Raw genomic sequence first — 24,353 nt, 5'->3', positions numbered from 1 at the left:
CTGATAAAGATGCAGGGTAGAAAGCTTCTGTTGCTTGAGGCCAAGGACCTTCTTTCTCCCTTTTTTCAGCACAGGATTCGAGCACCAGACAGATGGTATAATAAGGGTGATTTATATAGCAAGCATTTTTCTCTGTACATTTGAGCTTCAAGGTCAAATCTCCTATATCGACTAGTACATCCAAATATATTAAAAGTCTAGTAGTGAGGTATCATCTTATTTCAGCGTTAGCATGAATGTAAATGCTTGCAAAATATTTCCTTAGAGATAATGATAGTAAGTTGGCCACCTAAGAACGCTATAAAAGTCAAAGGAGAGATCTGAGAGGCTGAGGAAGAAGAGGGCAGAGTAGCACAACCAGGTCAAGCAACTGTCCCTCATTGCATTCTGTTGTAAAATCCTCACTATAAAAAAGCAGTTCCTACAAGAAAAATCAGATAATCCATATAAAGCTGCTTGTTATTACCAGGTAACCATCACTTTTGTCAGCTAATGGCCCAAGGTGAAGGAAAAAACAGTTAATGCCCTAATAACAGGTTGTTAAATGCAGCCATGATTGACTTTGAGGGAATTATGAGCATAATAAAAGCTTCAAGGAACATTTATTCCTTCACACAGGGAGCTTGAAATTAAAAAGAAGAAAAAAAGTTCTTGAGTTTTGGAAATTTCTGACTTGCTTCCTTCCAGCAGAAAAGCTCAAGTAAAAGACAGACAGGCTAGAAGACATTCTAACACGCTAAGGGGGAAACCAGACAGTTGTGAACAACACTAGGTGCAAAACTGATGAGGTACATCTGAACACAGATGGAGCTCTCTGCCCAGGAGATCTAGCAGCCTGAGAGCAGGACAGGGAACTGGGATCTTCCTTTTCTCAGAGAGAAAGCCAGCTATGGGCTCTATATTTGAGTCTGCTCATTTGCCAAATGGACAGAAATTGCTTTGATTTATCAAGCAGGAGGGAAAAGTCAGGGATACATGTCAAACACATGAAATATGAAAAGTAGCACATTAGTCCTCAGTACATTCATATCCCAGGAAGTATGCTCAGCATAACGTTTTTGTTTTATTTAATAAGCACTGTAAACTCCCAAATCTCAAATAACTGACTCAAAATTTAGTAGATTAATCTAAGCCTCTTGGATTTAGAAGTATATTGAAAACACACATTTGGACTTTGTTTTATATGCTGTTTGGTCTCTGACCCTTTCAGAAAGCCCAAGAAACATTTTCAAACTTCTCTCTGTACCTGTGAGGACTGCAAATATACTTGTTTTAAAAGAAGCTTCCCTTCCTCTTCATTCAATAAAGTTTACTCAAGATAGAAGAGTGTCTAAAGGTCCAAGCATTTGAAAGAGTATGAGCTGCATATGTAGGTGGGTTTGCATGTATTCTTAGGCCCCACTGAAGTTGCAGGGATTTTCAGTGACGTTAGGTTTTTCACCCATGGAATCTGGCAGCTGGAAGTACTTACAGACCACATGCAGGAAGAGGACAGCAGTGTCAGAGCCCAGGCTGTTCTCTGCGTATGCCGTCACCTGAAAGATTCCAGCATTCTTATACACGTGCCGGATGCCATCCTCAACAGGGCTGAAATTAGCATAGGATACTGCAATGCCATCTCCAAAATCAAGCTGAATGTTTGTCCTCTGGAGATCGCCCTGCAACAGAGAAGGTTGGATTAGGAAACTGGGCTGATAAGAGTGATTTTTATTACCCTCCATCCCTCTTCTCAGTTCCATTTCATTAGCATGGACACAAACTCCTAACTTTACCAAAAAAGCCTAGCTTTGTTCTGTCAGTCCCCAAAGGGGCCAGACTCAAATCAACACCAGGTAATTCTAGACAATCAATGCTTAGAATAGCCAAACCTTTATACCTGTAAAGAGATGTTATTCCCTCATCTTGGGTTTAGAGATTTTAGAAGGGCAGAGTGCCAAATGTGCATATATCAAGGGGACCATATTTGAATCATCTAATGCAATGCATGGTTGGGGATTCTGTGTCACTGAAGTGGCCAGGGCTTTGCACAGCCTTTTGTTGAATGGGTGGTGTCCAACAAGTACCTCCATCAAAGGCAGTGAGATGGGAGGCACTACACCAATGGTAGGCTAGAGGATAATTGGAGAGCAATTCCCACATGCACATGGGAGCATCGGGGACACTCTGGAGACAGGACAATGGCTGAAGTGGCTCTCCAAGATGTTCCAAAGAAACAGAACCTAGTCACTGAGATGCTGCAACTCTAGTCTAAGCTACTTTTCCAGGCTTCCTGCATAGTCAGTGGAAGAGAGAGAAAGAAAGACAGCAAGAGACCAACACTCCCCATCCAAAGATAACTGAGATAGGTGACATGAATCATCTTCCGCAAATAGCCATCCGTGTACTGTGATGATAGAGAGTCTAGATGACTAGTTTCAGTTAGACATGTAACTTTAGGATGGCTGAATTTATACGGGTTGAGTCTCACATTGAGGACTGACAGCTTTTGCTTAATGCCAGTCAACACAGAGATAGGGCCTGGATACACAGGAGAATGAAGTAGATGACAAGAAAATCCCATCTAGGATTACTGTCAATGACAGCTATTAAACAATGGAGGGAACAACAGACAAGAGATTCCAGCACTGCAGGTATTTTCTGGAGGCAGCAGCTGCACTGTTTTAATTTAAATCATGCTTTAAACCACTGTAGTTGAACTGTAGAAGTGTCTGTTATTTCAGTTTCTTGGAGCCTTACTTTATACTTGTCCCCAGCTGACTTAAAAGTAACACAAAACAAGGCTAATTTAAACAGAGCTAAAGCCCACTGCAGTGATTTCACTAAACTGAAATAAAACTACACCTCAGATTAAATCTCTGTAGCTTTCTGCTTATATATGATGTATTTCCTTTCATGAAAGTTCTCCACTGTATTCGCTATGGGTGAAGAAGTTACCACTACCTTTTGGAGATGGTCCTAGCCCAAAACTGAAACCAATCCCCAGATATATTGAGGATAAGAGTGAGATTCCAAAGTAAAAAAAAAAAATAAATCAAAAAATCCCTGCTCCTAAATTTAACTTTTTTTTTTTTTTAAATAGGAAATTCAGAAATATTTCATGGCCATCTCATAAACTCCATTATAGCTGTAAGTGCACAGGGTCAGGATCAAAGCTAATGTGCAGTTCCAGTACATACTGATCTAAGGGAGAGAAGCAACCATGTAATTCACAGCCAGTTCTGATGTATTTCCAATCTCTTCACAGCCAGCTCAAATCCTGCAGGGTCCTACATCCACTGGGCTCACGGAAAAATGCCACTGAACTCACAGATTTCACTAAAGCCTCTGGGCCAGGTATTGCACAAAACAAACCACGATTTCCTAGAAAAACTGTGCAGATCAGACAAAGGGAAAAGATTGCTTGGGACAACCACACATGGGACAGTCCCTAAAGTTTTAGAGCTGACAGCACCAGCTTTCCTCTGAGCAGTAGTTTTCAAGTTTACCTGTGTGTGGCAAAACACGTGGCTTGCAGCCTAAATTCTGACTGTGAACCTTACATCTGGAAGCAATTTTTCTTATGGTCCAAACACATTCATATGTAGCACAGATCCATTTTGGATCATGACTTATCAACCCAGGACAGTCAGGATAAAGGCAAAATATTGGCTGGATCGTGGAAAAAGAAGTCCTTAAATCAGGATTAAATAGCTCAGAGGCTGTTCTAACCCAAATGATCAGCAACTGAGACCAAAGGTGCACAACAAAGGCTCCTGCAGAGAAAGAAACATCCATGAAAGGCAAGAGGCCCCAGTTCTCGCCTCCCACTGACTCCAAACTCCTGGGAGCTGCTCCCTTACTGGCTGTTGCCATCAGCCTGTGTAAGTGGCTGACACAGGCAGTGTCAGTATTTGCCTTGAGTGTATACTTGGAGTCTTCAGGTACACACCCATATAATCAGGGTTATTACCTGTAGTTTTTGAAATACGGATATTTGGTTACATATGTTAGATCTCTCTCCTTCCTTGCTCCATCATTCCCACTCCACAGGTGCTAGGGGAGTTTTAGGGCACCATTTTCACCTCTGTCCTACTAGGACATTAAAAATACAGTATAAACAAAAAAGAAAACATAAAGGACTAGAGTGGTAGTGACACTAAAACCTATCTATAATACTGAGTAGCCAATAACATGCTTTTGACAGAGAGTTTTTAAGTCACTCTAAAAAATTCTCTAGCAGGGCAAAATTACTCTCTTAGGATATTCAGTTATTTGATAGAAAGGCTCCCACAGCTTGTTAAACCTTTCAAAACCACCTCTCAAGGGAATGTACTAAGACCACAAGTTCATCTCATATGGAAGACACTGAACAGAAGATAAAAATTTGATCTGGGCCGGATTGATCACTGGTGACCTCAGGCTGAAATCTCTTGCACCCATCATGGCAGCTCCTCTCTCATGCCTTACAATTCTCTTTCCAATTTCCTCCTTGCTTCTCCAATAGAATTCTATCTGAAATGAAGAGGTTTGAAGTGGAGAAGCAGGAACAGATTTTTCGTGACTAAACAGTAGCAGATGATCTTTCCACCCAGTTAGGAGAGTTGGTTTTCAATGCAAAGCCTGCCCATTACACTAATCATGTTTTCTCTCTCCTTTCCATGCCTCTGTACCCAGTATACAAAATACTAAAACAAGTGTGCTAGCCCTACACATGATGTCAGATATTCTGGAGTTTATGAATATAAATTAAAACAGAAATTAAGTCGAGGCATTTCAAATGGAAAAAAATCATTGCTTTCCATATATACTCAAAAAGCACATTTTATTGCTTTATGCCCTGTAAACTACCAAAAGGGAATGAGCTAGGAGCTGTTGCAGAGACTGGAACTCTGCATACTGAAATCAGTGAGCAGGCAAAGGGTAGTGGAATGGGTGGAGAGGAGTATTGCCATGGAACAGCCCTTCAAAGTCATCTCTCCATCAAGACTATCCTGGGAAGGTTTTCCTGCCTGGAAGCCACACTACCAAAGTGACAAAAACTGTAGAGACAGAACAGTGGTTGAAATTTTGGCCTTCTGAAGTTAAGAGCCAAACTCCCACTGATTTCAGGAGGGCTGTATTTCACCCAACATATGCTTGGGGCTGGGGGGAGTGGAGTGTATATACATGATGTATTTTGGTTTTTCTAATGAAGCTCTCAAATTGTTTGCATAAAAATATGACATGGATGTGGCTATCTCTTTCTATAAACACAGCTTAGCAATCTTCTAACAGATGTGCAGAGCGCCAATACTTGCTTACGCTTATTCTTTGAATAGTCACTGCCTGCCTTCTCAGCTCACTTGCAATTACAACCCTGTTACAAAGCCGTGCCATCACCTTGTAATTATTAAAAGAGGGAAGCTGTGAGATGGCATAAACAGAAGACAATGGAACAGAACAGTTCAGTAACTGGAGCTGCCACACAAATAACCATTTAGGCCTCAGGAGAGTTTATGTACCCTTCAGGGCAGAGCTAGGGATGCACGGAAAAGATCAGGTGCAAAACCGGATTTATAGATCCGGTCAAGAACACAAGAACACAAGAATACAACAGCAATTTGGCAGTCTATTATTTCTTTGTGCTCAAACACAAACTTGGATTTAAAAAAGGTAAAAGAAGGTTCCTATCTCCTTATGTTCCCTTGCATGTACACAGAGCCCAAATCACAGTCCAGCCCCGTATTTCTAAAATCACAGCAACATCATCAGTCATTCTGCATTTCTTTCTCCGTTGTCATTGCCACGCACATATTCCGAATTACCACTGTGAACAATACTACTAAAGCTAAATCTATAAATTCTGAGAAATTCAGTTTTCAATTAACTGTGATAACGTCTTCATTTACCATTTGACAGCATAAAGGTCAGTCACATCAATATATTGAGGGTGTGTACTAGAAGGTAGAAAGGAACTGATGGCTAATCACAAAGTTACTGATCAGGGTTAGTCTGAAACAGTAGGAAGGCTGAATGGAGACCACACAGAGGTATGCATAGGAGGGCTTGTCAGACTGCTGTTTGGCTCAGAAAGAGAGTGTAGACATAGGTGCAAAACAACCCACCAGGAAACAGACTGACCAGAGAAGGTGGAGGGAGGGAGGCAGGAATGAATCTGTATAACAGCAAGGTGTGTAATAATTAAGACTTCTACAGAAATTATTTCTTCCAACTAACAAGGAATACTTTGATGACAATTCATTTGTCTCAGTTTCACTCTGAAAGACTGGAATACTTTCGTCCAAAATCTCAGCGTTCTTTTTTTTTTCTCCTCATAAAATGTCTATTCTTTTAAGTAACAAACTCAACACACAACTCACTGTGGAATAACCTGTTCACCCACAAAGACATGTTCTTGAAAATCCTCTTCCCTTAGAAAAAAATTGTTTCAATGAAATGTTTTTCTAACTATCCTTATTTTTCAACAAAGGACATTGAGTGAACGCCCTCACATATTTATTCAACTGCCACTTCAATCTCTAAAGCCTTGTAAAGACTCCACTCTTCAGCTACCTTGACTGCTGCCTTATTCCCCATCTGTTTATCATTCTTTATACGCAGCAGCTCCGCTTGAGTTCCTTAATAAATTACTACTAGATTCCTAATTTTTAGATTATGTCTGTTCTTTTCTGAACTCCCACTCACAGTGTCTATACAAATCGTCTTCCCATGTCAAGTCTGCAGAATATAAAAGAATCAGCCAGGTAGACAAGAAATCACTTTTGTATAAAAGCAGTGCATGCATGAACCTCTGAGGAAGTATGTAAAAAGGCTGTATCAGATTAGTGTGGTCCCAATGAAACATTTAGTTACTGTATAAAAATTTAAATTAGTAGAAGTGTGTGTGTTTCAAAAAAACTAATAAGGTATCATGAGAAAATACACCTCCACGGCAGTATGCTCAGACTTACAACAGCTTCTTGTATTCTTGAAGGTCTTAGTTGCCAATGGAGGCTACTCCGGGGACTGGGAGGAGAAGGGACACTAGGCTTGCACTGTTTTTAATATGATTTCCCTAGACATCTACTGTTGCTTGTTGTCAGAGGCAGGATACTTAGGAGACAGGCCTCTAGTCTGTCCTGGTGTCATTATTCTTATGTTTGTGACCATGACATGTCTGGCTCCCAGCTGTCTCCTGGTACTGTCCCAAAATGAAGTAAACAGGCCAGAGTAGATGCCAAAACGTACTTGTGGTTCTCCAACACCACCTCACTCCCTGGCTGCCTCTCCTGAGACACCTAAAGACTTTAGAAGTGAGGTTGTGAGTTGACCCTTCTGTTTAATCAGAAAACACACGTAACTCAAGCCATTGTGGGAAAATCACTGTTGGACCTCCAATAATACCTTCCATGGGCAGTCAAAAGCCAGTAGGGGAATGCAGCAGCTGCAAACACAGCAGGGCTTTTTGTGGTACAGTCATATATATCCCTAAACACCAAATCAAATCACATACCAGAAGAGGCATAAGATCATTTGAAAAACCCTCCTGTCATCCTGAATATATACGAAATGCCTTCCTTAGCTATCCAACCCTCCACTGAGCCACAAGCCTTGGTGACACAGGCTGCACCATACCTGTTTGCCAAACAGAGGAGTACCTGACTCAGAGACATCACCAGAAGTGCCTCAATGTTCTGATGCTTCAGGCACCAGCGTGGCCAGGTATCACTTACGCTATAAAAGGAATCATACCACATTATAAATAAAACAGAGATGGGCTGGGGAGCTCAGAGGTGGTTTGAGGAGGCTCAGTTCCTACTGCAAAACAACAATGTCCATTACTGCTCCCCATGTGTCTGAAAATGTTCCCCACTGTTCTTAACGTTTCCCAGCACAGCTTCAGCTAAAACTTTCATTCCAGAAGCAGAATTATTAAGCATAGAGACACCATTTCTGCCTCACAAACTCCAAAAACTGCAGTTCACTGGAGGCAGCAAGAAGCTAGTGGGGAAATATATATTAGACCAGATCTATCTGTCTTCAGGATCAGCTTCATCATCACTGGTAGACAAGATAACCAGCCACATACTCCTTTGGCTTCACCCAATATGATCGGTTTGTGTGTTTCATGTATAGCCCTCTTTCATGAATTCTCCTAAATCTCAGGAGTGTTCATCATTTCATGACCCCACCTGATTGCTATTTTCCTCTCAGCAGCCTGACAGATGAAGGAAAAAAGTGTCAGCCCTACCACACAGTGAAAGATTTGCTGAGCCCACTAACAAACCTCTTCCATAAGGATGATGAAGGTGGCATTGTGTCCCTGCTCCGTGACTAACTTTCCATCCGAAGTGAGGATGTGCAGTCCCCGAGGTGCTTTTCTAGGGCATTTCTCCATCTTGGCCATGTACTTCTCTTGCAAACCATTTGTGCAGTTATTAGACACAATCCTTCGGTACCTGGGGAACAGTAACAACAGGAGATTGGTCTCAGGCAGTGGGCGGAAAAGATTCTTTGTTTTGTTTCTCCATATTAATGCACGTGCTTTTTCAAAAGCTAACTGCCTGCATGATTCCCTCACTGAAAGGAACAATCAAAGAAATCTAACGCTTTATTAAATTGGAGAAAGCCAAACAAATCACAATCCAACCTTCTCCAGAGATTCTCAGCAGCATCACTGAGAACAGACACGCATTGTAGAGGTGAATTATTCTGCACTGCTAAAAGGCAGAGAACTTCCCTAACTCCCCATGCCTGCAGGATTGCACCCTGCATCCCAGCTCTTTAATTATGCTTTTTATTACGTTTTGTCTGCCTCTACTCTGCAAGAAGGCACTTCGACGGATCTGCCAAGAGCTTTGTCCAGTCCAATTTTAAAATGATTCAAGGAATGGGTTTTTCTCTTGGCTTTTCTTGGAAGAGGTTAGCTAACTAGTTAAGACACGTAGCTATTCCCAGTGCTGTTGAGGGGGATTAACCCTTTCTAGTAATTTCACAGTAAAAATACAGGATTGATTAAGAAGACACAGACCCAAATTTTTTCTTACTGCTCTCTGTCACGAGGGCTACAAGCAGTCATACTGGCCAGGGCTCCTGTAATTATATCCCATGTTTATAGTAACCTTACAGATGAAAGGGGGTCTCTGAAGTTATGTGACTCCAGACTCCAAGCAGCTTCACTTTGTTCAGCCACCCACATCAACCAGCCATGAACAACCATGTCATAACAATCGAGCATGCAGGACCCATGACTCAGAAGCAGTCCTGCAAAGTCTTCAGGGCCTGCACTGCCTGAGAAGGAACTTCACAATTTTACACCAGCCAGTGCAACCAGAGTTTCAGAGTATCCCCCGCACGATAGAATAGCATTTGCAAAGTGATACTACCATAATAAACCAACACTTGCCATCTGTTCTGGGTAAAACCAAGAGAAACCAGCACATGTAGCTTGCCTGAAATCTCAAGTCCTTGTATATACAAAGTGAAAAAGGCAGAGGAAAAAAAAACCATGAGGCTAAAAATTGCTCATTTGAGCCTCCCCAGAAGCTGTTATAAATAGGAGCTGTAAGATAGGAAGAGGTTCAATGAAAAACGATGTGAAATACCTTGAACCTGTCCTTTTAAATGTTCAGGTGTCTCTCAGATAGACCTTCTTGATTCGTGTTTTAATTCTGCAGCAAAGGGGAGCTCCAAGTCTAGGCTCCAGGGATCATACCTCACTTGATAGCAATACAATATCTACATGTCACTTATGTTAATGTGCTTCTCCTGCCTCTGAGGAATGAGGCAATGTTCCATACAGATGCTGCTGCAAACATTACCTCACGAATAACACTGGAGAAGAGCCAGGTGGGATGCAGAGAAAAAAGAACCATCCAGGTTCTCTTGTCTACTGCAAAGTCACCAAAACCAGAGAGAACGCAAGGTTCACTTACCCGGTGCTGTTCAAGTAGCTCTGACCAACGCTGCAATCCTTGGACAGGGAGGATGGGCTGAACCAGAAGGCTGGAACACACTGGTTGTTGCTGTGCCTCTCATACCCATAGTCACTAAGGAGACAAGTCACGAGTGCATAACTGTACCCAATTCACTAGATGTATCTCAGAGTTTTAGGTGACGTTTTTGCTCCCCAAAGCATGTGTGTGTTGGTGGCTCTCCGCTGGATGGCATGACACCATGGATCAGGCTCATCCAGGGACAAAGTGCTTGATTAGTTTGAGATGCAGGAACACAGTTCACAGAAGGTATGTGATAGCTGACAACACCAGAACTACCAACCTTGCAGAGCACTCCAGGACTTGTGTTTCATTTGGTAACAAAACATGGGCAGAGATTCAGAAAGAAAATTGTAGTGTTAATTTCTTTTCCTATTAATCTCTAATAATTTCACTTGTTGGGTGCTTTTGGTTTGCTTGCTTTTTGCAGTCTTTGCTTTCAGAACAAACAAGACTAATTCCAAGATCTAATGCCACTTTTTCCCAACGAAGCAGTTAAGAATAGGAACTAGGAACACTTCCTGAACAACTAGCCAAAGTATGTATATTTATGTACATTAATGGCCTCCCTGCTCTTTGACTGAGCTATGACTGGCCTGAAAGAAAACCATAGATGATGTTTTTCCAACACTAAACTAAAACAACACAGCCAACTTGGTAGTCTAAGGATTACGATACTGTGTCACATGGGGAAGGTCCTTCGACCACCAAAGAGTGGAAGCACACACAACCGCATCCAAGACTTCTTTTTACAGCTGTCTTTGCATGCCAATACAATGATGAAGCAATAGGATTAATCCAAAGCTTTCTATAAGTGTTAATAGGCTTTGGATCAGGTTTCTATGCATAGCCTTTATTGGCAGGCTGGATTCAAGGGGCAAATAAAAAGGGATTCTGAATTTTTGCCTGAAGGAGGTTAACAAATGCCAACAAACTAAATCTCTGTGGAAGCACAGACACCACAGAAGCCACTGCCGTGAAAGCTCTCTGTGCCCTTTAGGACACTCTGTTTTATCCTTCCCCTATTCAGAGTCTGAATTGCCAACAGAAAGTCTCTAGGAAGAGCTCTGGTGAGACAAAATTGTGCTATGTCCCCAGTGACCCAGGCTGCTACTGTTTTTTTTTTGGAGGGCAAAAATTCTGCAAGCTACTTTAAAAGGTTCGGAGGTTCCCTAATGCTCTTTCTCTCAACATTCAATTTAATCATTCTCAGTGGGTCTGACCTGCACAGTCAAAAATGCCTGGCAGTGACTTGGTAATTAAAAATATTCAGGAGGAGCTGTACTTTGCCCCGAAGAAGAAAAGAGCTGCATAAATATTTAATAAAATTAAAGACAACATTGCTGTATGCCCTCAAGGTTCTGTGCTTGTTCATTAACTTCTGGTAAATGTATATTAAAACCTTGCATGCTGCCCACCTTCTTTCTCACAAGCCCCAGGGTTTGCATAAGTTAAGGAAATAATCAAGTCCAGCTGCTGCACTGTCTTTCTCAGGAAAGCTATCTTGACAGAGTAAATAAAGAAGCAGGAGGAGGGAAAAGAAAGATCAACGAGCATTTTAATAATACTGCTGAGTTCCTTCTGCCATTCTCTCTGTCAGAAAAAGGCCAGGGTTTGCTTTTGGAAATGACTATGAGGGTTGCCAGGAGTCACCCCTGATCTTGACTCATGAGGATTTGTTGAAATGGGGCCCTGGATCATGGTTTATGCCCCTGAAATTCAGATCAGCCTTACAGCTAACAGCAGGAAACAGATAGCACTGAAAGATGAGGCAGACAGGGGCAAGGGTGCTGTGACTGAATGGGAATGAGCACAGCCCTCACAGCTTGTGCTGTAGGGCTCCTACAGTCATTTGTCCTGTCTGCACAGCTCTCGAAGGCAGGTGTCATCACACCTAGTAGCACGGGATGCTCTGTGACCAGAACCAGCCTCCAACCCTACTTGCTGGGGAAGCAGAGGGCCTGTCTGTTGGGACCTGCTGGTCACAGTGTACTCGCACAACCCCAGCTGCTGACCCTTCTCCCTTCCCTGATTCTCCGCAGGACCTGCTCAGTTCACACACAAGAGACAGGCCAGCCAGTGCTTCCAAGAAAAACTGGCAATTGTGAACCTAGTCAGAAAAGGCTGAGTGGACATCTTTCCTTTTCAAAAGCAGCAAGTGAAAGAGTAGGAGCTGTCCTTCCAACTGTAGATACCTACAGTGGGGACGTAGCTCCATAAGCTCCCTGCCTAGAGCATTCTTCCAGTCAGTGGAGAGAAAAGGCACTTCTCAGCACCTCCCCTTCTCATATTGACATCCAAAAGAAGGCAGATGAATCATAGTCTAGAATAACCTGTATCTTGCCACTGACTAAATAACTGTCTCATCCTTTAGAAGTCACAAGTCAGAGCAGATGAGTTCACCCTTCCTCTTTGAAAATCACTTTCAAGATAATCAAGCTTGTGGCCCCATTTCCAGCACTGCTAGTGTTTTCTTCAAAGTGATTGCCCCATGCCTTCTTCCAGTCAGCCCTCCAGACTAGCATCAAAACTCACCCTTAAACGGAAGCTGGTTCTTCTGATTCTCCATCACCAGCTATAATAATTTTGTAATTGGAAGGCAGTTAATTCTGTTGGCAGCACAGAGGCTGAAACAAAAGCCAGCTTGCTGCCCTCTAACTGCATTTCCTCTGCAGGACTGACAAGGTTAACAGCAATATTCTCTCACGTTAGTGGGAAAGTTAAGCAAAAATGATACTGAACACATGCAAGGAACACGTCAATTGATTGAAAAGGTGCATTCTGATGCAGATCTTTTTCAAGGCAGAACAGCACTTAAGGCCAATTTAGCTACCACAGTTTTCCACTTACAGCTTAGGAAAGACAAGCTTCACTGTGAAAATAAGAAGCTGGTGAGGCACAAATCCAAAAAAAAAAAAAAAAAAAAGAAAAAAAAGCAAATTCATAAGCATCTCTGGAGATTGGTGCTTGGTTCAGCTCAGAGGCATATGCCAATGCCAAGGGCAGATACTGCAGGGCAAGATAGTTCATTCATCCTGCAAGTTCCCATGATGAGAAAAAAGGGGAAAGATACCCTGCGTCAAGCTTAGGAGTCTCAGATGTAATTTTGGCATAAGGAACAAATTAAACATCCATCCAGATAAGATGAAAATCTCTGCTTTCTATCCCTCAATCCCTTTTAGAGTCAAACTACTTTGATATTAAAGAAAATACTTTGGTCTATATTTTTTATTCATTTTTGCTGCATTTCACTGTGTCCATGTTCTAAAAAGAACTGTGAGTCTCAGCTGGTCTAAGTACAAATAAGTGTGCAGATCTCATGCCTCACACCTCTTCAGGAAGGATTCGAAGGTAAGTGAAGTTTTCAGGAATCACAGCAATACCAAATCAGACACTGATCCTGATAACCTACTATAAAAATGAAAATGTTTTCTCAGCTGATCTGCTTTCAGGGTATTTTGAACTCCATTTAAATGACATTCTGATCATTTAAGCTCAAACATCACAGCTATTGACAGTCTTAAATCTTCAAAATATTGCCTATCACAGGTTCCCTGCAGGAATTCCTTGTGCACAGATCCTGACTGTTATGCATTCTCCCATCTTCTACCCTTTGGATTGTCCTATCCCCTTGGACTGTCAAGCAATACCAAGCAGTGGTTCATTTTTTCCCTGTTTTATTTTTAAGCTGCTTTCAAAGTGACCTTAAAGCAGTTTGGAAATTGTGGCCCAATTAATTTATAAACACCGATATTTATGCAAAACAAGTAGCTACATCTGACAAGGGTGGGCTGTACAGTCATGTCACAGAAGGCCTTTCAAAAATTTCTCAATAAAACATTGCTAAAATGCAACAAATGGTTTCCAGGAATTCAAAGTAATAGTGATAAAAATGTGCATGTTTTGCTAGCTTGCTCCCTGGGTATTCAATGACCTTGGAACTGAGGACAGAGAAATTCCCTCTTTCTCCTGTAAGGCACATGCTTTGGACCAGAGAATAGTCCCGACTGTCACCCTTCTAGAATGATGGACAAAAAAAATGTCGATCAGTACTTACAGTTTTCTGCTTTTGAATTCCAGGCTTGGATTTCTCATGAAGATTAACAAATCTCTCCCGCAGATGAAGGGGACACCTCTCCCACACAACAGGTGTGAGGATCACTTCTATGCTGTATTGTACGATCACAGCCACAAAGCTGCATGAGACTTAGATTCTCTGCAAGGTTTTCTGTCTGGCAGTAGCTCGGCCATTGCCAATGCTACAAGAACAGTTCCTGAAAAAGTCCCCAGACTCACATACTCACCACTCAAAGTCCCCTTGACCACAGACACATGGTTCAGACACCACAGTTTGGGAGTAGTCCCGACCTAGGGAACACTGGGCTCCAGGCTTGCGTTTTTTATAGATCTTCCTCTCTCCCATGACGCAAGGCTCCCCCTTCAGCAGCCAAGGAACAAGAGAAGAAAGAAAAACAGAGAGTTGTAGTGGCAGCTGGGCCCTAAATGGAGCATTTTGTCACAAGACACAGAAGGCAATGAAAGCGTGCAATTACCACTGGGAGAGTTGGGAGCTAAGAGTCTAGCTCCCTTTTGGGGCTTTGCAAACTCAAAAGCCACCTGGGGAGTACCCATGAGTGCAGTGTGTTCAGCATTGAGTTGGGATGCTAATGATAATGTGCCCAAAATGCCCCAGTGCCCAAGCCATCGCAGGCACCCAGTTACGCCATACTTCAGAGAAGGCATCCACCAATGTATCTAGTCCTATGAATTATCCTGAAAAGACAATGTGGATGTACTCCAGGGTTTCTTCTATATGTCAGATCAAATCTACCATGGGAAGAAGTGCCCAAGCCTGAAAACCAGAGCAGGGACAAAATCTGGGTGTGGAACCCAGGAATCCTTGCTTCCCTCCTCTTTCCTTGATAGACCTGGCTTTGTTATAGACCTCACATAATTTTGATGGTGTGTTATACTGGGCTTTTTGAACACAAAGGTTTCCAAGAGCACTACTGGGAGTAGCTAATCTAAAAGAAACATTTTACATTTAGGCGAGTTGCTAAAAACAGAATTTTCTCTGATGCAGAAATAATTTGTCTGCATGAAAGTAAGAAAAAAAGACAACACCTAATTGAAACACTTCTCTTCCATTAATAGTGATTCCCAAGATGGCTGCCTCGTTACACACATGTCTTCCCTTTTCTTTCATTTAAATTATTTTCATTTATTCAATTCTGTGACTTCAGTTATCTGATACATCCTTGCCAAATTAATGCTAATTTCTAATTCATGGATTTCATTCAGGAATATCACAGTGCCAATAGTTCTGGCTGTAGTTATGTTGCCCTGCAGGGAGTGGGACATCATACTGGTGGCCAGCAACCCATAAGTAATCTTCAGAGGGTATTGAGCTCTCAGTTACAGCGGCTTCAGGACCTAAATATATCCAGCATGAAAATAAGCCCGAGTGTACAAAAAGCAAACCATGTATCCTTGAATAAAATGAAATAATTTGGTCTTCTCTGGTGTCTTTTATTCAAGAGCTCCCCAGAGTTTTACAGACACCTGCAGGACCTGCAGGATGAATAAATGTTTTTATTTTCATTTTTGAGTAGGGAAAATAGAGGCAAAGTGAAAGAAAATTATTTTCATGAGTGACTGACAGAGCTACAAAGAGTTCAATGTCTCCTATAATTCAATCGCAAGGTGAGGTTTTACATTGCCCTGAGCACTGAGGGCAAGAAGATCCAGCTGGTGCAACGGAATATTTTCATACAAAGAGAAGTTAACAATCTCCCTAACTTGCCCAGAGAAGACTGGCAAGTGTGACTGGTGTTTATTCATGCATATGCTTCAAGGGAAGTAAAGCGTCAACAGGTTAGAACTGTGACTTGATGGATGCAAAAAAATCCATATGCTCTGCTGAAAGGAACAAATACATTTCTACCTGGCAACACAGAGTATGGGAAAAGGAGCCCCCCTCATCGCCTCCCTACACAACGGGAATACCTGATTGTGCAGATGCCAGGTTTGGTAGTCATCTTTGTTACACCTCCGGCTGAAGATAGACTTGTAGTCCACCTTGACCAGCTGCCATTCAGAACGGAGACTGAAGTGCCCAAAAACTCTGAGCATGGGAGAAGAAAAAAGAAAGAACCAGAGTCAGCCAGAGACATGCTTCCATTAAGCAAATAATTTCTCATGAATCTCAGCTGCAGAAACCAATACACAGTCTTGGAGCTTGATGCCAGAAAATGTTATTCAGTCATGAATAACATTTTCCTGTTTCTGTAACATCCTAGGATTGTCTAGCGTTTGCCTGACCCTTTGTACAGCCTGTGCTGGAAGGTCTTCCATGCCTCTAAGTACTTAGCACAATGGGCCCCGAGTCTAATGCAGATAGTTAGGTATCATTCAGGACAATAAACAACCAGACTAGAAAGTAATGCATCTAATGTAAAGGGAGCTATTCTGATGAATAGATGGGTTTGGTTGTCTCAAAATCAAGCCTTTCTTAGCTGACTCAGTTTCTTCACTGCTGAACTTCCATGTTGCACAAACTTACTATTTAATGAATTGTAAAAGAAACTTACTACTTAATGGATTGTAAAAGAAACACCTGAAATAACATATTTGGGATATGGACTGTAGGCAAGCGACCTGCAAAGGCAGCAGCCTCCCTTCCACCTGGTGAATGCTGACTGTGGCTAGCAGGAGTGGAATTATAAGTGATCACCACTGTAAGGTTATCAGTAGTTTTTTCTTAATTCTTTTGAGTAGGTTACTCATCATCAGCATTCACTGATCACACTCCATGGTTCACCTAGCTAACTATAAGTTGATTTTCAGGATGAAAATGACACATTTGCCCAATTCCAGGGCAACACAAGGCTTGTACTGAGTAAGGCAGTATACAGGAGCGGTTGGAGCTGAAGGGTCAGCACTCAAAAAATAGTGGGAGAAGGACTCAGACTGGAATTTAAAACTGAGGCACAGATCTGTTACCAATGGTGTGATGAAAGAGATCACATAAAATTGAATAGCACCTGAGGCTTCTGCCCAAGCTTGGACCAGAACGTCAGCCGCAGAGCTGGTTGTTGAACACGTCTCTCTAAATGTCTTCCTAATTATATGATGCTCCCTCACCTTCAGGGAAAGCTATGTGCATGCTTAAGTGTCTGGAAGGGAAGGACCAAAGCAACAATGAGCACTGATGGTATACCTCACCAAAGTACCATCACCACAAATATTAAGGGACTCTACATGTTGGAAGCTTGCATCCTCACCAAAGAAAGCAAAATCATAGCAAAAACATGGTTCAAATAATAAATAAGAATAGGTAGCCAGACAAAAGACTCCATCCATCCAGAAACATTGCATGAGTTCTGCAGGGTGTTCAGTTTTTGATCAAGTAACAGTTTCCTATTCGCTTGGACAGCTGTGATTTTCTCAGTACAGAGCAGCTTTTCAATCAGCTGCAGATGGATTTCCAAAGAAGTGTGTAATAGGAGGAGATTAGGGCAGGGACACAGGTGACCAGACTTTAAAAGCCATTAACAAAACTACAGCTTCTCATTGGCAGGGGGAACATGTCAGTACACATAAACAACAAAAAAACGAGAATGATCAAGTTGATTTGTCATTATAACATGCCAACTTCTTGGCTATCTGTGGTGGTGCATTCCTTCCCCCCTTCCTGAGCCGCTCTATGATCTCAGGAATTCCAGCTAAGCCTTGGCATTTGTTTAATAAGTTGGGCCGTTAAGCATCCCTTTGACCATACCCAGGAACTCTTGCATGGCTAGGGTGGGGAACAGCACTGACTGTACCAAGCAGTCCTGTTACCTGGCTGAGGTGGATAACAAAAGCGGGAATAATGGAATAATTAGTCAAGCCCCACAGCCTTGGAATATTCCTTACCTGGATCGTAGCCCCAGTGGAATGACACCATAGTTACTGAAATTCCAGTGATTTGCTGATGACTAAAGCCAACCATCTTGTGAACCTATAAACAGCAGTCCTAAGTGAGGCCCTTTGAGCTCTCCTGGACCACAGCAAGCTATGACCAGCATCTCCCTCTGAGTGGGACACCTCTCAGAGTTCACAAACTCTCCAGTTTGCAAAATCTGGAGGACCGCCACCGAAAGTAGGCGACAGGACCTGGGCTGAAACGCTCTCCTCCTCAAGGCTCAAGCCTTGCCCGTTGAGAAATGCTGAGATATTTGAAGTGAATGTTACACGGAACTCAAAGGGAATTTTTAACAGGTACCTTTATGAATATATATCTCTGTCTATCTTTGAGTCTGTGTGCATGCGTATGTGAATCAGTTTGAGTACTCGATAGCAAGTATAGTATTACCATTTCAAATCTGTAATCAAGCCACCGTTGTGATTCTCGTAAATTCTGTTAACTCACTCTGCACATGCTAAACTAATCAACAATTAAGCGTTGCTAAAATCTTGTGATCCATCTTAAATTATGAATGAACCAGATTGCTGCTAAATACATATAATCCTTTAGATGTAAACCGTTGACCAAGTCTGAGACTAAAATTGGACCTAGCTGCACCAGGATTTTAGAAAGCAAGGGGGTCTATTCTGAAACTCGTGACTCAACGGGAGGGTCTTCCCAACTCTTTGTATTTCTTTCATTAGACGTAAACTGTTGTCCAAGTCTGGGACTAGGAGTGGACCTAGCCAGTCTTCTCTGAACCTCGTGACTCAATGGGAGAGTCCTCCTTACCCTTTTGTTTCTACAGTCTCGCTGTATGAATCATTCTGATACAATTCTAATTCGATTTTCCTTTGTGTGTTTCAGTAAGTAATAGAACGGAGCTTGCCATCAAATTCTGTTAAGTCATATTTTTTAAACTTCTATTAAAATCACTTTTGCCAATACCCTTGATGGTGATTCTTTAAGCAGCCGAAACCACACATTCACGACACTATCTCAAATTAATAGATAAAAGAACCTAAAAACTCACCTAAAATACAAGTTCCAGATTTTAAAAACTCTGTATGTACTGAAACCCAAATATTTTCTGACATTCATGAAGCAGCAAATGTCATTGTATCATCCTTATTGCAAGATTTAGAGGGCAGAGAAAGAATGCTTTTCTTCCTTATACCAAATCTTTCACTAACCTACATCTTTACCCAAGCCACTTATGAGATCAGTGTTTTTGGTTTTTTAATTATTCCAGACCAAAAAAGAAAGAGGGGGAGAGAGAGATTATTTACAAATCTCCCTATGAAAGCGAAAAAGAAACAAAAGAGAAAACTTCTATTGAGTTTCCAAGCACTGACTGCAATCCAGATCCTGCTGTGTCCCCAGTGTGCTGCCATTCTTTGCTCTAGTTCATCTTAATTTACACTGTAATCACACAGGGTTGTTGGCTTTGCTCTCCCCGCACTGCCCAAACTACTCCTGTAGACCGTAGCCTGCACCAGAACTCCTCTGCATTGTGCTGTTTTTTGTAAAACAGAGACCATCCAGGAATCAGTCATGTTCTCCCATTTAGACCTGTCTCAGCTCATGGGTATCAGGGAGAGAAAGGGAGGGTGGGGGAGATCTGAGAGCCTGGAGTTGTGGGTTTGCTGTGGACACCTTTCTATATCTGAGTTCTGCCTCACAGAGGCAAGCTCCAAACAGCTGACAAGAAGGGAAGGATACAATGCAAGAAGAACCTGTGACAAATGTATGCCCAGGTTAGAAATGAGTAGGTGGGGAAGGACTTGTGTATAGGAATGGATTTATTAGGTAAATTGTTGCTGGCTCTTCAGAACATTTCTTAGTGTAGTCCTAATCATGGGGTATTAGTGATAGAAACACCACCGCGTTCAGGAAAAGCTACAGAAGAAACTGTAACTCCTGTTCCTCGACACAGAAGGAACATTCTGGACTAAAATCAATCCACAGAAACCATAGCAATATGGGGTGCCAGGGCACTTGTTGGGAGAAGGAGGAAGAAGGGAGGAATAAGAAATAGCACAGAGGGGGATTGAAGGAGGCCTCCAAAACTGTATTCAAGTAGGAGTTCTAACTGCAGCTCCCCTCCCCACTTTCCCTTGGCACTGGGTAAATTCCACCAGCTCTTATGCCACAACTGCTTTCAGCACATATTCTTACAGAGTGCACATCTTGTCCCAGTATTATTGCACAGCTGGGCAGCTCTCCCATGAATCTTGTTTGTCCTGGATGTGATGCATGACTGAAATGTCATTCCCACAAAGCAGCAGCTCAGCAGGCAGAAATCATTTAGTCCAGCAGATTTATACCAGTTCAGGATTTGACCTGGGTATTTATCACACAGAAAACATAACAAGGGGAGGGGAGAACATAATCAAACACAAACACTTGCCTGAACCCAGAAGATAACAGGGCTGGAGAAACCCAACACTTTGGCACCCAATGCATCTCAAGGAAATTGTTGTTCCTCAGACTGACCCTTATCTAACTGTCCAGTAAGAGAGCAAAAGGCTTTTTTGTGCTTTACAAGCCACAAAAATCGCCAGAACCACTTTCATTTTAAAGCTATTAAAAAAAAGCTAAAAAAACCCCCTCTGACATTGAAATTCTCCATGATAATGATAATTAATAGAAAAAACAAGGTTTCCTAAGTCGAAGGCAATATATTAGCATTCCAAAAGCAGAGAGCATTAGCTACTCTTTAATTAAATGATTTCAAAGAAGATCTTTGTATATAATTGCTATAATTTAGATGGAAACAATACTATACTAAATGTAATTAGAGGAGTGTGAACAGAGAGGGATGTTTTCCTCTGTGCTGCAGAGAGGGTTCTGGGTCACCTGATTCCTCAAGTAGTAACTTCCCCCCACCCTTGCTAATAAAAAGCTTCTTAAGCCTGATGAACCATTGCAGTGCAGCCTTCAGAGATAAGAGCTGCTCATATTCAGAGCACCTAGCAAGCAACCGCACCCTGTGAGCACTGCTCACCAATAATAAATGCAACCTGGACATCTACAGCACTTTTTGATTGACCAGCCAACATGATGAAGGTTACGTTACATTTCAAGACGACTCTGTTGTGCATTTGAAACTTCTATGAGAGTAAGAAAAAGTAAGGAATGGAAAAGAGTGCTATGTTATCTGTGGGGCTCCACTGGACTCTCAAACAGTTTCCTTGGGAACTGATGAAAACCCTCATCTTTTGTGGAATTAAAAATGGGCTAAACAAACCATCACACAGAACAAATCCTGACCAGTCAAAATCAGGTATTGCAGCTGAAGCTTGCTTTCATCAGTTTTGTGAACTACATCACTGGCTATTTTTCCATAGTGACTAAGGTGCATGCACATGACCCCTCCCCACCCTACCTGTTTTGGGGCGGCCAGGCCCAACAGAGAGGGTTGGGAAGACAGCAAAGAGCTGCAACATCTTAAAACTGCTAATGTTCATCTGTCAATAAGTGCTTAGCATTAAGTGCTCCAGTACGTACATCTGGATTTCTGTATCCAGTGTAGCTGACCTGGAAGAGCTGTAAAAGGCAAGACAGAAGATAAGTGTACAGGAGATAATGACTTCTTGTTGGCTGAAGATGGAAAAATCTTGTGTGCTCATTACCTCAGCAGTCTGAAGTGTGTTTTTTCTCTTTTTTTTTTTTGAGCCTATCTCTTTTAGAAACAAAACAAGTCCCAAGGAAAGAAATGGAAAAAGGGATTGGTGGGAGTTTAATTTTCCCTACTCAACCGGTGAGTCCTCACATTGCTTTGAAGATACCATCTCATTTATCTTATCTGATTCCCATATGCCTTTATTTCTCATTTACTTTGTCTGCTCACTAAATTAGGGAGGTGGATTTTTTTAATAAATATAGCTAAACTATCAAGATGATACAGGGCAAAGGGAAACATAGTGTACTATGAATTTTGCTTCAATAACTTTGTCTACCATGGTCTAACTGAAAGCTCTTAATTGCTTGTTGCAAGGACAGAAGACAAAAGAAGAGAGCTGGGTTTTCAAGGTCCAACTCCGGGAAAGCAACACAAAAAGTATGTTTTGATTTTTTCCATTTAAGCAGTCTGATCTGGAAGTCCTTGAGAAGCAATAAATACAAGAGCCCAGATGGCATTTAGACAGTCAGTTTTCCGACTAAGCTCAATTTAACAAAGGTTCTCCAACCTAAGCTATGGAATGGTAATCTACAGGCTTTAGACAGGATAGATTTTTTTTCTGTCCCTCAGAGTAAGCTGTTAAAACTCCATATAAAAATCTTAGCTAACAGGACAGCATCCTCTCAACTGGCTTGATGCATAACTCACAGTGAAACCATTGCTAGGAAACCAGAAAATGCTTCCCAATCCCTTCTTTGGAGAAACAAGGCAAGGCTTTTATTGCCAGGGCTGGATGTCATTAATTTGCAAAAAGATTACTAGGAACTTGGAAAACAATTCTGAAATTCTTACAGATTCATGATGGAGTCATTTTGGAAGAGATCATTGGTAATCCTGCTATAATTATATCCTTCATTAATTTTTAAAATACACAATCACTTACAAATGTGGTATATACTAACTGGATAACCTTGTACAGAAACTATTTAGAAGGCTTTTTACATTTATACAGTGTTCTCTTGTCAAATTGCATTGCTTTTATCTTATCATTCCTTGCATTGTTGATAGTTGTGCTTTTTATGTAATTCAATACTGCTCATTCCTGACAGGTCAACAGAATGAATTGAGGGTCACAAGATAACAACTTATCCACTTCTGGTCCATAGATGCAATCCCTGTCCCTGCCTAGGGTACAAGAAATAGATCTTCTCAAGTAATACCTCCTGTATTGCTCACAGGAAAGGCATCAGCTGTATCCATGTGGATCTATCCCTGCTGGCAGTTTCAGGCGAGTTGCCCAAGTGTGGAAATACAAAAGTCTTCTCATGCCTAAATCAAGTCCCCTTCCATCATTTCTGAAGTAAACTGGCAGGACATTATATGGAGCAAGCATGCATTGAAGCTGTCTGTACTTGGCTGGTCTGGTCTGGATATAGATGGAGGACTTTTATCTTCACTAGTCAGCCTAGCTCCTTTGCATGTAATGGGAGATAACTGTCAAAGTCTCTGATAATGCCTCCTGTCCTCAGCTATGCCCATCAGTGAGACAGATGACTGAACAGACAAAGGAAGGAAGGAGCTGATAAGGTCATCTTTGCTACACAAAACATCAAATGTACCCTCCTTTCTGAAGCATTTTTCCTTCACTGGATGTCAACAAGGTAAGAGAGATGAAAAGGTACCCTGGGGGCCTCTGAAGTCAGACCTTAACAAGATTAGGCCCTACAGAATAGATTAAGTCTATCTCAAAATAAAATTAAAACAAAAAATGTAAATATACTTAATACACAGCACCTTTTGAGTTGAACTACACAAGCAGGCAGATGGATGGATCAACAGAAAACTAGGTAGAAAGGGAGCCAAATACATACCTCAATTGATAATACTGAAGGAAAAGCTAATTGCAGTGTCATCATAAATAGACTGTTTCATTTAGGAAAGCCTGAAACCAACCTTGCTGTTTTTCCCTTTTATTGTAAAAGAAAAATGCTTGCAGAGGAAGTGTCTTAGCAAGCAAAAAAAACCCCAACAGTAAAAGCACCCAAATCAGTGAATGTTTCAGCTGACCTGAATCTGTGCTTTTGTCGTGGGAATGTAGAGAGGGAGAAAGTGAAGCAAGATGACCCTCTGATTCCAGTTAAAATCCCTCTTTATTTACATCTGTGCCTCTAACAGTTAGTGGCAGAAGTAGCTGTTTAATGGGCGGGCTTCAGAGGTGCTATGAAGCACAATCTGGAAGAACCACTTCTTGTGGCAGGGAAACAAGTGTATAGGTTTTTTTCTAGTCCCCTGGGGGGGATGAAGTTACCTCAGCAAAACCAGGGGGAGCCCCAGATATGGGCAATCACAGTGGCAGGAGCACTGAGTGGTTAATTCACCACAACTGAAGGTGCTCACTCTGTCTTTGACGTCCAGCAAACAGAAGCACATGCTGCTACTGCTGCAATTTTAAAAGCTAACCAAGTATCCAAGGCCAACCTCCCTTCCCAGCAAGTATCACCAATGTGGTTTCACGAGCAGGGCTTGGTCCGTGCCACCCTCAACGTAGTGGCATAGCACAGACTGGCGAGTTCCTCTCTACAAGCTTCTAGGTTAGGTATCAGATGGGCTGACCCTGACTCACCCCAGGTAGGTCCATACAGCACCAGCTTCGACCCATCAGTGCAAAAGTCAAGGACCAGAGAGACTAAAATTCGGCTTGTCTGCTCTCATGAACTCCAAAGCCATTTAACTTTTGGGCATGATCCGTAGATGTGGACCTGACCGGTTGCCAGGTAAAGCCTGCATATGTCTAAGCTCTGCATTTCCATTCCTGTGGCTCTTGGCA

The 24,353-nt window shown here is 42.0% G+C and overlaps 1 protein-coding gene across 1 annotated transcript in view; it reads right to left on the bottom strand.

Annotated features, from left to right (window-relative positions):
* The window catches only part of SORCS3 (sortilin related VPS10 domain containing receptor 3), a 311,341-nt gene that overhangs the window by 19,653 nt on the left and 267,335 nt on the right, over positions 1-24,353 (bottom strand). The window contains exons 15-19 of the mRNA XM_059821073.1: positions 15,960-16,077; positions 14,258-14,391; positions 9,894-10,007; positions 8,246-8,417; positions 1,472-1,658 (exon numbers count right to left, since the gene is read on the bottom strand). Of these exons, the coding sequence (XP_059677056.1) occupies positions 1,472-1,658; positions 8,246-8,417; positions 9,894-10,007; positions 14,258-14,391; positions 15,960-16,077 (725 nt within the window). The remainder of the gene's footprint in view (positions 1-1,471; positions 1,659-8,245; positions 8,418-9,893; positions 10,008-14,257; positions 14,392-15,959; positions 16,078-24,353) is intronic.

This window comes from Gavia stellata, chromosome 9 (assembly GCF_030936135.1).
Source record: "Gavia stellata isolate bGavSte3 chromosome 9, bGavSte3.hap2, whole genome shotgun sequence".
In the NCBI taxonomy this organism is placed as follows: Eukaryota; Metazoa; Chordata; class Aves; order Gaviiformes; family Gaviidae; genus Gavia; species Gavia stellata.
This window is presented reverse-complemented; position numbering and strand designations above follow the sequence as displayed.